This window comes from Crotalus tigris, unplaced genomic scaffold, assembly GCF_016545835.1.
Source record: "Crotalus tigris isolate CLP2741 ecotype Arizona unplaced genomic scaffold, ASM1654583v1 scf7180000017639.5415321, whole genome shotgun sequence".
In the NCBI taxonomy this organism is placed as follows: domain Eukaryota; kingdom Metazoa; phylum Chordata; class Lepidosauria; order Squamata; family Viperidae; genus Crotalus; species Crotalus tigris.
In genome coordinates, this window is record NW_024096532.1 from 755,102 (window position 1) to 768,608 (window position 13,507).

General features: G+C 40.7%; 1 protein-coding gene across 2 annotated transcripts; it reads left to right on the forward strand.

Annotated features, from left to right (window-relative positions):
• On the forward strand, positions 1-9,690 carry LOC120304445 (sulfotransferase 2B1-like). Of its 2 annotated transcripts, none has more exons than XM_039335017.1 (7): positions 1-52; positions 4,403-4,554; positions 5,226-5,434; positions 6,091-6,217; positions 7,466-7,560; positions 7,841-8,021; positions 8,127-9,690. In XM_039335017.1, exons 2-7 carry the CDS (start codon positions 4,410-4,412, stop codon positions 8,264-8,266), a joined length of 897 nt encoding a protein of 298 aa, XP_039190951.1. In that variant the 5' UTR covers positions 1-52; positions 4,403-4,409; the 3' UTR covers positions 8,267-9,690. The 2 variants fall into 2 exon arrangements, with proteins under 2 accessions (XP_039190951.1, XP_039190950.1); XM_039335016.1 differs by lacking the exon at positions 1-52 and adding an exon at positions 91-238.
• Positions 9,691-13,507: the final 3,817 nt, after the last annotated feature.

The following is a 13,507-nucleotide window of genomic DNA, read 5'->3' on the forward strand; positions in this document are numbered from 1 at the left end:
GGTTATCGCAAAATGAGGACGCCCGAGTCCGGTGGGAATGAAGTGAAATTTAGTAGGTTATGAAAAAGGAAGGGCGGAGAGGCACCGATTTCGCCTTCGCGGCGATCGCGGCGGGGGGGGGGAGGGATCGGGGTTTATTAAGAAGAGACTGCAAAGGCGGGTTGGAAAAAAGCCGTGGTAGAAAAATCGGATTTTCTTTGGAGAACAGACGTCCGTCTGGAGTCCAGAACTAAAAGAGGTTTGTCGCGTGAGGGAGGCAGGGACAACACAGGCAACCCCCCTCCAACACTCACAGGCAATTAAGACAGCAGGAGCCGTTTGTATAGAAGTCAAAAGTCAGCTTTATTGGGGATTATGCATAAGTAAGGATGGAGTGAAAATAAGGTTTTTCCAGGCAGGGTTATTCCGTTTAGAGCTGTCCGATAAACAGAATTCCAGGCTATTTAAGATTTCCTGTCCAGAAAAGGGGAAAGATAAGAAAAAAAGCAAATGCACCTGTTGAATGTCTACATATTGCAGCCTTCTGGTGGTGGAGGAATTGAGTCTTGGCAAATGTGACTAAATTCTCACTTTATTTATTTTAAGCAGGAGAGAAAAAATGATTTTCGGTCAGTGTTAATGGCTTAAAGCACTATGGAGTTTGTAAGCCACAATGTATAAGCTGTAATTTCTAAGTGTACACATTGCACTAAGTCAGGGGTAGGCAATCTCGGCTCTTTTATGACTCGTGGACTTCAACTCCCAGAATTCCTGAGCCAGTATGGAGTTGAAGTCCACGAGTCATAAAAGAGCCAAGGTTGCCTATCCCTGCACTAAGTCAACCCAAACTAGTTACATAATGGCCTAGTGTGTCACCTAAATCAAGGCAAAGAGAAACTAGTTACTTGGATTGATGTATTGCTGTCTGCTCTAATCTTATCTGGTTCATATGTAAGTATCTTTTAGTGTTTTGTGTGCCTCTTAGTTGACACTTTGTAGTGTGTGTGAAACCTGCTTTGGTACTCAGTGGTCTAAATGTCCAGGATAAATATGATGGGGCCATTTCTGAACATTCTTGGTAGCAAAGTCATATGAAATGCTTACTTTTCCTACAGTCTGGAAGATGATTGGCTGGGAAAAATTAAGATAGGGGTCTTCAAATGTGGCCCTTTTATGACTTGTGGACTTCAACTCCCAGAATTCCTCAGCCAGGCTTGAAGACCCATGGATTAAGAAGTACGCCTTAAATTGGCCAAACAGTTTAGAAATCACAAGGATTTCTTCATGATACCTGCAAGCAGCTAGGAAATCATACAAGCCTCACCATGCTGTGAATACCAGGAATATCCTCTCCAACAATTCTTCAAAGCTTAAAATTCCTTATATTTTTAGGTAACCATTAGACAACACATGACCCCATTGGGTCATCTTTTCTGAGTTATTTCCTTACCCAAACAGAAAAAATAGATTCACCATGTACAGAAAAAAAAGTAATGGAAGTGGAAACTAATGGGACTTCCAATTTCCTACAGGCTTCCCCAATGACTTTGTTTGTAGAGAACTGGCAGGGAGTGTCAGAAATCATATTACTTGGCTGTGGCTAATCATTGCAATATTGCAGCAGGCACAATTTTGCAAATACAACTGGTGTGAAGATCCTTGAAATTTCAATTGCATCGGTCCTGTTTTTTGAATGCATTCCTTAAGTTAGTGGATTTGAGCACGTTAGTTTAAAAATCTTTGCACTATGATGCAACATTTGGGCTTATTGAAGGTTACAAACTGACAAACAGGCAGGTTTAGTAGTATATGGGTATTCTGTTCTTTATACGTAGGTGTGTATCATTGCTTCAGATTTTCATATGCTCCTTCTAAAATATTATTAATCCTGGGTAACGTCTTTGAAATGTTGCACAAAGGAGTTTCTAGGAGGAGTCAGTGGTTAGTAGACAGGCTTCTGTTTATGCTGTTCCCAAATAAGATATATTCACTGCATGGAATCATATTAGCCAATCCAGAGAATGGCTCTAGATGGACCTGCTAGAATTTTACTGGTAGGAAACTTTAATTGAGAGGCATTAACAAGAAACCAAACCAAACCAAACTAATCATAAAACCCCTGTGGAGTGAAGGGGGGGGGGTTTAACTCCCTCATTAGTCTACTAGCTCACTCTCAGCTGCATTTTACTGCATGTATAAATCAAGAATATTTGTAGGAAAATGAAAAACAAATCCTGTATTTAGGTTTTATAAAAAAGGCAAAAGTACTGAAGAGGGAAAACAGGGTTGGCTGCTGTACAAAGGGAAAAGATTTGGGCATCTTAGTAGATTGCAAGCTAAAGAAGAGCCAACAATGTAGCGCGGCTGCTAATAAAGTTATTGCAATTAGATTACATCACTAAAAACACTCATCAGATCATGAGAAATAATTGCTCTGCTCAGTCCTGTGTTGTTCAAGTGCCCCATTGTAAGAAGGGTTTTGATGAACTGGACAATTACCTGAAGCGAATGGGTGGTGGTAAATAAAAATGACCTCAAAAGAAGATCTAACATTAATACTACAAAGAAGCAGAAGGTGAGATATATACCTAATCTTCAAACAACTTCAAGGTTAGTCCACAGAACATACTGGGCTCCCTATGGTTCACAGGCCAGCTGCAGACTCAACAGTCAACCAGCCTCTCCCTAAAGAGGCCAATTTTTTTTGGGGGGGGGGTCCCATCCAGACCTTCATTGCCTTAGAATCACATCCCTGCAGTTTTTAGGAGCCATAAAGAAGGGTAAAAATAGCCCAGTGATGACCAAGATGGAAAAGTCAAGCTCTCTCTGTTCTACAGAAGAAGTCAAGAACGGTGGGCAAATGCAGGGAAGCAGATTTTAGTTAAACAGGAGGAAGAATTTCCACATCGTAAAACCTGTTTGGTGATGGAATCTACCACCTTGGCTAGTGGTCAGCTCAACTATGATGAGATGCTTCAGCTGAGGATCCACAGTGTCTCCCAATTCTGATTGCATCTGCAATGATTTGTTGGCACTTTACAAGTTACAACTGAGAAGTAAACAAGAGGTCTGGATTTTTCTGGAAGGAAGAAGTTTCCAGCAGGTTAGATTTAGCTTGCCAACATGTTTGCTTGGCACAGAAACCTATATGTTTAACATCTTCTTCAAAGATGAGCTCTTAGATATCTCCCTTTTTCTGCTATTATTCCAAAAAATACAAAAGCAGATTTACAGTGGGTTTGTTTGACAACCTTGATGGTGGTGGATGGGAGCTGAACACTTGGCTTTTATTGTTATAAAACAGGGGTGTCAAACTCGCAACATCATGTGACGTGTTGCGACATATCAGGACTTTTTTCCCATTGCCGGCAATGGGGTGAGCATGGTTTCACCATGATGCATCCGGTCCTCTGGCCAGCAGTTTGACACCCCTGTTCTAGAATATTTCTGTGAATTAACTGATGGCCCATAAGAATGTAGATGGACCAATAATTGAGATCCAGATCCTGATAGCAGAGATTTTGGTTGTCTGATGAGAAAGGAATATTTGCATGCTTCTCTATGCCCTAAGAGATTCAAAGCCTCACCTTTTGAATTTCTGTAGTTGTATCTAGTAATGGCTCTCTTTTCAGAAAAAAAGATAATACCCTTTTAAATTGGAGAGAGAGAGAGAGAGAGAGAGAGAGAGAGAGAGAGAGAGAGAGAGAGAGAGAGAGAGAGAGAGATTATAGAGCTTGCCCAACAGCATCTGGAAGGCTGCAGGTGGCCCTCTTCTGCTATAAATGAATAGCAGAGGGCCCTTTAATGGAGGAAAACTCTCCATCCTGAGCCCTCTAGTAGTTACCAGAGAATTAAAACTGGAGGGGGTGAGTCAGATGATTGAATTCTTTTGAAAAACCTGCTGGTATGGAGCCTTGAAAAGGCTGGGAGCCGCTGATGTACAATAACATTACAGAAAGATGGTAGCAATGCAGATTTCTTCTAAGAATGGATTTTACTTATTGTTTTTTCTCTCTATATCTGTATGTGTGGAAGGTTGGGAGAACTGTGACCATATACATGTGTGACCTGAATTTCACTGTCCTGGCTCTCCTCCCCTTTCAAAGGACAAAGTCTCTTTTTGTGAATTTTTCTCAGTAAAAGCTTTTCAAGATTTTCCCTCTGAACAGCCTGAGCCACAAAGAGGAGTGGCACAAAAAGGAGGCTGGAAGATAAGGAGAAGAGGAAAAACTGGTTTGGTGGAGTTGTAGAAGCTGGGGGCAAACAGATTTTGAAGAAGCAAGAAAGGAAAACTTCGGAATTGCATTCTTCCTCCTTCCTGTTAATTCCATCAGAGGGTTCCCTCTTTTCCAGGGACAGAGAGTTAAAAGGATGTTTAGGTTTCTGTTTTTACTTCCCTTGTGTCTTTTTCCTTCCTCTCTAGCAAAACAATGGCCAAACGGATTGTTGAGTCTATTCAGTATGGAGGAATCACTTTTCCAAGCATTGTGCATAGTGAAGAGAGTGTTCGCTACGCTCACCGGTGTTTCCAAGTGCGGGACAGTGATGTCTTCAATGTTACATACCCCAAATCTGGTAAGCCAGACAAGTGCCTATCCCCTGCTTCCCTGGAATTTGGGGGCCCAGGAAATATATTAATTTATACTTTCATGGTTTCTCTAACTCACTTTTCTCAGAATATATAAGTCAAGGCATCATTTCATATTTAGCAGTTGTGTGGACAGATAAAATTATAATTGCTAGAACTTCTCCAGAAAAATTACCAAAGCTATCAGTTTTTGAAGTGCGTGGAATCAGAATCTTATAAGCATAGATGCCTTGTTGAAAAACTTAAAAAAAAAAGATTTTGGATGTATGTTGGAACTATTTGTAGTTCTGTCCTTTGTTGACAGGATTGTCTTAAAACTATGAGACAGAACGAGAACAGGCACTTGAACAACGTTCAGTACATTGCATCCTCTGCCTGTCCATCTGTCTGTCCATCCTTCCAATTTTTTTTGTCCATCGAAACTAGTGACTCAGTTAATGGAAGTGCATACATCTGGGGAAACCCCAAATACTGAAATAATACCTGGGATTTTGTTTAATTAGTGCTACTTCTTGTGAGTATGGTTCTGCTGGATCATTTCAAATCCTAGACCTGAGGCAATTTCTTCCACAGCTCCTACAAAAAGCTTTGGTAGATATCTTCAAAGACGCCCTGCACACGTTCAGGATAAGAAGTATACGGTCTTGTCTGTTTTCAGGAACAACTTGGATGCAAGAAATTCTTACTTTGATCTATAGCAATGGAGATCCCACATTCTCACAGTCAGTCCCTTGTTGGGAACGGGTGCCCTGGGTTGAACAGAAGACAGCAGCCCAGTACTTGGAGAACCGACCCTCCCCTCGGCTCATTACCTCTCATTTGCCTGCAACAATCTTTCCAGAAAAGTTCTTCTCTTCGCAAACTAAGGTGATTCCATTTGTACATATACGTGGGTGTGCATATAGAGAGAATATATTGATGCAATAAACAACCCATGGATTGTTTAACAATGGATTCAATTATGGGATTCAATCTGGGTTGCTCACCAGGATCAGAGGTTTAGTCTTTTGAGCTTTTGGGCTCTTGCTGGAGTCCATCTTCAGGGAACTTCTGTCTACACATTGTATTAGAGAGAAGTTCCCTGAGGATGGATTCCAGCAAGAGTCCAAAAACTTGGAAGACTAAACCTCTAGTCCTGTTGACCAACCCAGATTGCATCCTGCAACATTATTGTGGGACACGTATATATGCCTTCATTCTTGAATTCAGTTATGTCTTCAGTAAGGGACAATTGTAATTGTAGTTTGCAACCATGATGGCTAACACACTAAGCCAAAATCAAAAGAAACCCATTATGGGTTAGTGTGGTGGATGAATCTTAATTACCTTGTGTGTGTTAGAAAGCATGCTTCTGTTGATCACTGCTAAGAAATTAGCCAGCAGTCAAATATGGGGACATTCTGATAACTGGTAAGAGAGGTTAACATTGCCTCCTGGCCTCACCAGATTGCCCTTTGGGAAGGAACTATGGGAAGAACCATTGAGATAAAGCCATTCTAATACTTGAAAACTTTCTCTTCTAGGCTATTTACACTGTCCGTGACCCCAAGGATGTCTGTGTATCACTCTACCATTATGCCAAGATGTCTTCATTTCTGGAGTTTAGAGAGGATTTTGGAGAATTTATTGAGCTATTTTCAGCAGGGAAACGTATGTGGGCAGAGGCTGGAAATTTAGACTCTTGATTTGTTCACCAAAGCACTGGAATCCCTAGTAGAAAGAGTCAGTGTCAGAAGTTCCTTATTGACTGCAGTCTTCCCTCTTTTATTATTCTTGATGTTTCATCTTTCCCCTTCACATGTACTATCTGACAAGTCTATTTTGGATGGATAGCCAGAGTCCCAGGTTAATCTGGAACCCCTGAAGTTACCACCAAACGCAATTGCCCAGAACTGATGGCATTATTTCACTGCATTTTGACATAGGAAGAACATGAGAAATAGACTATGTTCTGAGTGTTAGACATTCTAACAGTCTAAGTCCTAAAATAATTTAACCTGGTTTAAAAATGCTAAGAAATCAACTCCAGATTCAGAGAGGAACATGCCATTTTAGCTTTGGCCTTCAGGGTCCTATCCATTTTGTATTATCATCTTACTCTGAGATCCTCCTTAGATCCATCACCACTAACATCTTATTAACTATCCATCTTAGCCCCTTCATTATAACCCCTTTGCTGTCTTCATTCTTTATACAACGAAAACATGAGTTGCTTATGTTATTTTTTGTCATAAAATTAACCCGCTTTTAACTGCCTCACAACTCACAGCATTAACCTCTGCCATGTAAAAGAGGCAACTGGTAAATCTGATTGCTCCTTTCTCAGTTCGGTTGGGTCATGTTTTGCCTGACCTGGAACCAATTAAATTATGTCCTCTGATGAAGCAAAATGCTAGTCCTTTGTAGAATCCCCCTGTGTGTCAAGTGTCTGTGGATGTCAAGTCTGCACTAACAATCTGCTTTGTCTGTTAGATGATAACAAATGAATTCTGTCAGGTGAACTTTTAGCTCCTTGCTGTCTCCTTAGGATTTTTTCCTTTGGCAGAGATGATGGTTTTTGGTGACAATTTGTCAGACACGAGTGGGCAATATGGTCATTCCATCAGATGTCTTGGATTTTGGTTCCTTGTTGCCTAGCCAGCATGGCCTGTGACAAGGCATTGTGGGAATTGTTATCCAAAACATCTGGAGGTGCAGTACTCCTCTCCTTTTGCTATGAACAATTGCTTAGAAGCCAGTTTTGCTGGGATCAGTGGAATTTGCTATTAGGTAAGTGCATATAGGTTTCCAGTTCCAGAGTTATTTTGCTTACAATATTAAAATCTATGCTGTTACAAAAAAAAAAAAAAAAACCAACAACAACCCAAAAATGTTTTTCTTCTTATTTGCTTACCTCAGTTCTCTTTGGCACCTGGTTTGATCATGTCAAAAGCTGGTTGGCTTACAAAAATGAGAAGAAGTTTCTCCTTCTGGTCTATGATGACTTGCTAAAGGTAAATGTCTGTCCGTCTGCCTATCATCCATCCATCATCTGTTTGTCTCTGTTTCTTGTCTCTGTCTACCATCTCTCTCTCTCTCTTTCTCTCTCTCTCTCTCTCCATCTCCCTATCTCCCTTATTTGTCTGTCTGTCATCTGTCTGTCCATCTATCATCTCTCTCTCTCCCTCCCTCCCTCCCTTCCTTCCTCGTTGCCCCACTCTAATTCAGGAGTCATTTTGTTCTAAAGGTCCTGAATTAGAGATACAGCTTTTCTTCGTGATCTTCTCTCTCTAGGATCTACGTGGCAGTGTTGTTCGCATCTGTGAATTCCTAGGCAAGAATTTGGATCCTGCTGCTGTTGACTCAGTGGTGGAAAATGCTTCCTTTGGCGTGATGAAGAGCAACAAGATGGTGAATTACACCATGGTTCCTGAAGAACTGATGGACCAAAAGATCAGCACGTTCCTCAGGAAGGGTAGAGATCAAAAAGCTTTGAGAAAATCCATAGTTCAATGAATCTCCAGAAGCTAGTGCAGCAAAACACACAGTGTCTCACCTTTTTCCTTCCCTTTCTTTGCAGGGATTTCTGGGGACTGGAAAACTCACTTTACTGAAGAGCAAAGTGTTGCTTTCCACCAGCTCTACCAGGAAAATATGAATGGTCTAGAGACCAACTTTCCTTGGGAGGAATTTCAAGCTGAAAACCATCAGGAAATTTGAGATTTTGGATGGCAGGGAGCAATGCTGCAATCAAAAAAATGCCAAACTTTGTGAATTAAAATATATTTCATTCAATATAGGTAGTCCTTGAATTATAACTGCAATCAGAATCGGGATTGCTGTTGCTAAAAAATACAATTGTAAAGCACAACATTACCTGACCACATCACTTAGCGGCAGCAATCCAGACCTAGTTGTTGTTGTAACCCAAGATATGCAAGTTATTATGTGTGAAGCAGAACAAGTCCCAGGTCAGGAGTGAGCAGGTGCCACAGGGGGGTGGGGGAGGTCCTGAAAGACCTGGTCCAGGCCATGAGGGTGTGGGTGTGCGTGCATAATGTGTGGGCATAGGGAAGCCAAGGAGAGGGTGTGGGGTGCAGGCATGTGCATATTGTGTGTGTCAGTTCAGGGGATTGTGGAAAGATGACAAGGGGAATGTGAGAGTATGTGAGCACAGGGAGGCTGGAGAAAGGGGCAGGTTCTGTGTGATTGTGGGGAGGTTGTGGAAAAAGGCTACTTGTAGATGAGCAGGCTAAGGTAGAGTTAAATATTTCATCTGTTTGCAGTCATTGCGCAGTCAAAGAAACTGTGAATTCTGTTGACCTTTTATCTAGTGTCAATTTATCTTTGACCGTTAGTTTTACCAGATTCTTTTGTATTGGTAGCAACAATAAATGTTTTAGTATTTTGAACTCAATGAGTGCTCTTGATTAGACAATATGGAGCATGTGTGAATGAAAGGGGAAGGAAGGTGTGATGTGTACACGAGTGAAGAAAGTGTGTGTGGGGGGAACCTCCCCGAGTGACATGCAGTCTTCCTTGCCAGATTCCCCGTTGACTTTGCTCTTGGGAAGCCAGCAGGGAAGGTCACAAATGCTGATCATGTAACTGTGAGCCACCACAACTGGTAGTATGCGTGAGCTGGTTGACAGGCACTTGAATTCAAACAACTGGTGTGTGTGTGTGTGTGTGTGTGTGTGTGTGTGTGTGTGTGTGTGTAGGCACTATAACAGCCAGAATTTTGAATACTAGTCATAGTTATGTCCCTTCATGCAGGGTTGTTGTAACTCCACACACGGTCGCTGAATGAATGATTGCAACTTGAGGACTACCTTAGGCCCTACTCATGTTAACTATAGTATAGGGATCCCAAGTCTTTGCAATGTTTTGAATTTCTGGGCAAATTCATGCTTTGTGCCTTTAAGTCTCTAACATACTATGAAAATAGTAGAAAAGAGAAAAGGTGGATTTTTTTTTCTGAACTAAGCAATCTGAAGTGGTGGCATTCCATATTTGAGTTGTGTTTCACAAGAAAAAAACAATAATTTCTCAAAACAAAGAGTTTTATTTAGGTTCTTTTTTACATGCTATTTTCTTCCTGCAGGGACTTTTTGAAATCATGGAATAAATATAAAACAAAAGTTCTGATTTGTTGTTCCATGTCTCCTTTCCCCCAACAAAATGTTTATTATATTTTTTTTTATTGAAAATGTTTTAAAAACTTTTACAAAGACAGAAAAAAACAATGACAACTACAATAAGACAAAAAAAACAAAAAACAAAACAATACAACCCTCCCCCAACCCCTCCCAAATCACCCCCTCCCTCCCGTTATCTGGCCCTATTGTGAGTGTTACAAAAAGCAATGGCAAATGAAATAGTAATAGCTATCATAACCAACCACCAGATGGTGATGCTGATTTAAACATCAGATGGGAATAATAAGAGTCTATTTGCACAACACAGATGACATTTGGATTGTTTTTCGCTACCATTTAATCATCAGGAATTAAAGTGAGGGTGTAAGGCCCAGCAATTTGGGGTCACAAGGGCAACAGGAAATTCAATAGAATTTGAATTGGGATCTCCCAAATCAGTGTTCTTATTTTTTAAAGAATATTTTTGATCAGGAATAGGTTGCTGGCAATTCATGGTTATAAATTGCATTTTTTCTCCACAAATATGTTATCTCCTATGACTGACAATTCTTTTTCTCAGCGTAATGAGGTACTTCCTAACTGAAATGACAACATGGCATTTTTTTTTAATTAACATCTGGAAAGGAGTCTGTTCAGACAAGACAGCTCTTCCTATTTACTCTCATGAGCTGTGAGATAACAAACTTCTAGCTCTAACCCCAATTAGATAATAATTTCTCTAGTTTGTCTTAGCAGGAACCCAGTATCTATTAGACTCTTAGTCCTCACTAATACAAGTAGTTCTCAACGTATGACCATAACTTAGCTCAGAATTAAGGTCATATGTCATACTGGTCATTAAGCAGGACATCATGTGATTGATTTGGTTTATGATATTTTTTGTGGTGTTCCTTAAGTGAACCATTGGCTTCAGTGGGCATTTTTGGCTAGTTTCTGGCAAAATATGTCATAGATTGCAGTTGTGTGATTGTGGGACCCTACAAATGTCCATAAATTACTGACTACCCAAAAGTGATCATGTTACCATGAGGAGGGGGCCTCCACCTGTTGTAACTTTGAATCTTGGTTGTAAATTCCTTTTTGGGGAATCTGTTGTAACTTTGCAGTTATAAGTCATAAGTCCAGGACTACCTGGATGCAATTTTCCTTTGCTGATGTCTGAACTAAGTAACTCTGATGGGTGGAAGGGAAGGGGGAGAAGAGGAAGGTTGAAGGCATATAAAACCTGCCCAACAATGCAACCACTTTGTGAATCACATCCATGAACTACAAGCATTCCTTGGTGTACAATCAAACTGAGCCCAAAATTTCTGTTGTTAAGCGAGGCAGTTGTTAAATGAGTTTTGCTCCATTTTACAGCCTTTACAGTTGTTAAGCAAATCACTGGTTGTTAAGTGAATCATATGGTTGTTAACTGAATCTTGCTGCACTGTTTTTGGATGGAGGTTGACTGATCTTTCAAAAGATATGCAAACAAGTCCTGTCATTTGGGTTCCAGACAACCGATAGATCTGTATTCAGAAACAGCAGTAACTTGAGTGGCAGGTTTTGACCCTGTCACTTGGACCACTTGAAGGGTGGCCTAGGCCAGTGGTGGGATTCAGCTGGTTTGCAGCAGTTCGGTAGAACCGGTAGCTAATTTTTTGTTGCCTAGGCCTTGAATGGACGTCCGGAAGCAGCATCCACACAGAGAACCCAGTTGTTCACATATTTGAATCCCACCACTGGCCTAGGCCCTAGAACTTCCACCTCAGGCGCCTACTCACCTTTACCTAGGCCTGCCTCCTCCTGTGAAGAGTGTTGATGGTGCTTTTCCCCTGGGAACTGGTGCAGGATGGACAGGAAAAGAAAATCAAGGGAATCTATCAATGGTTGCCCTTAAATTGTGCTGCAGTAAAACTGTACGGATAGATCACTTGCAAGCCTCATTACTGAGGGCGATTTAGAGCTTGGCCATCAGGGTAATGCAAATTACGCCGGCATATTTTTCTGCACACTGGAGGAATATACATTAATGAGGCTGTGAAAAAGAGCTTTACAGCTTCCTTTGTCTGTAGCAGGTTGCTGACCCCTAACTTTAAAATTATTGCATTATATCACTGTGTGGAAATTGAAGTTTTTAGACAAAAATCACAAACCCTTTTTTTACAAGAGAAGTAACTCTGAAACCAAGACTGTCTGGCAAAAAATAATTGAAGACAATCTTTTCCATATTTTCATACCTACTGTACGTTGCACTGAATTTAATGATGGCTTGTTCCTGGTATAAATAAGATTGCATCCTGAGATGTAACTGCAGTTGAAATTTAGGAACATCTTGCTCATTCCATAATCCATAGGGCTCCATAATCCTAATTTAATATCTTTTGGATAAATTTGGTTTCACTCTGATTCTCTTTTTTTCAGAGTATTCTTTTCGGTTTCTCCATCTTTGTGATTTCTTTTCTCAGAAGTCAACACATGATGATCCAAATTTTTGGAGACATTTTTGCAGTCTTCCCTTGTAAAAATGGGGTTTGCATAATGTTTTCCAAATATATCTGTCTGTCTGTCTGTCTGTCTATCTGTTTCTCTCTCTCTCTGTATGCATTTACTAATACGCACATTTTTGTATGATGCTTTCAGACAGGAGAACTCTATTACAAAATTTACAAAAAGGTGTAAGTGACCATGTCTGCACATTAATTTGAAATTGCAGATTAGGTAAATTAAATTAAAATGCAAACTTAATAAAGATTTCTTTTCCTAATGTTTTTAAGCCGCTCTGGGATTCAATTATAGAGCAATGCCCTCTGGGTCCAGCTTCACCTCCCTGTTAATGCATACATTTTCTCTGAATTTTTATTGATGCCCCTTCCATTAAGTTCATTCTTTTCTTTCTTCCTTTGCATCCTTCACATTTAACAGGAACAATGCAATGATTCCGAATGGATTTTTCCTATTAATTTCCAACTGTCAGGAAAACTACGTATCCTAGGTTGAAGGCCAGTTCTACATCATCTCATTTGTGATAGTAATAAGGAATATATCCTTTCCCAGGCTCATAATGTAAGAAAAAAAATGAAGCATCATGCTGGTTCAGATTAGAGGCCGATCCAGTCCCTCACTGGCCAACCTACCTACCTACCTACCTACCTTTGTGATGTTTATTAGCAGGACAAAAGGGCTGAAATAGTTTTTGGTTGTGTCCCAAGCATGCCTTTGATATCAGGTCTGTGTATCTATGTCTGTGTGTATTTAGCATGATATAGTATCATCTTATCCTCCAGTGTATTTATCTCTGTCAGGCTCCAAAAACCAAGGGACACATGCTGAGCTACTTCTAAAGAGCTTCTTTTATTGTTCCTCACTATGGACTAAAATCTTGCTAAAGTACTTTAAAGATATACTCTGGGAACTTCTAGGGAAGAACTGTCTTGAGCATCTTCCAGACTATCTAAACTTCATTATCTCTTTGCCCCTGCGGTGTAGCCCCTCCTTCCTGGGAATCTGCCACATCTGCTCAAAAATGGCTTAGTTTTGGGGAATGGTAAGCCAGCTTAACTCAGAGGCATCTTTCATTTGCAAACATATCCCAGCAGCTTGATTGATCTCTAACAGCCATCATTTGGCCTTAGCTGTCCTGGCTGTTTTTCTCCTTAGCATGCAGCAACCCATGTTCATTTTCAAGTGAGTGCAACTTGGGGGTCTTTCTCAACCATCCCATCAGTGTTATGGGGAACCCCTAGAGATGGGATCAGTCTGGCACCTATTGGTCATTTTAGCCAGGCCCCCTCTGGCTCTTGCTGGACAGTCTCCTGGG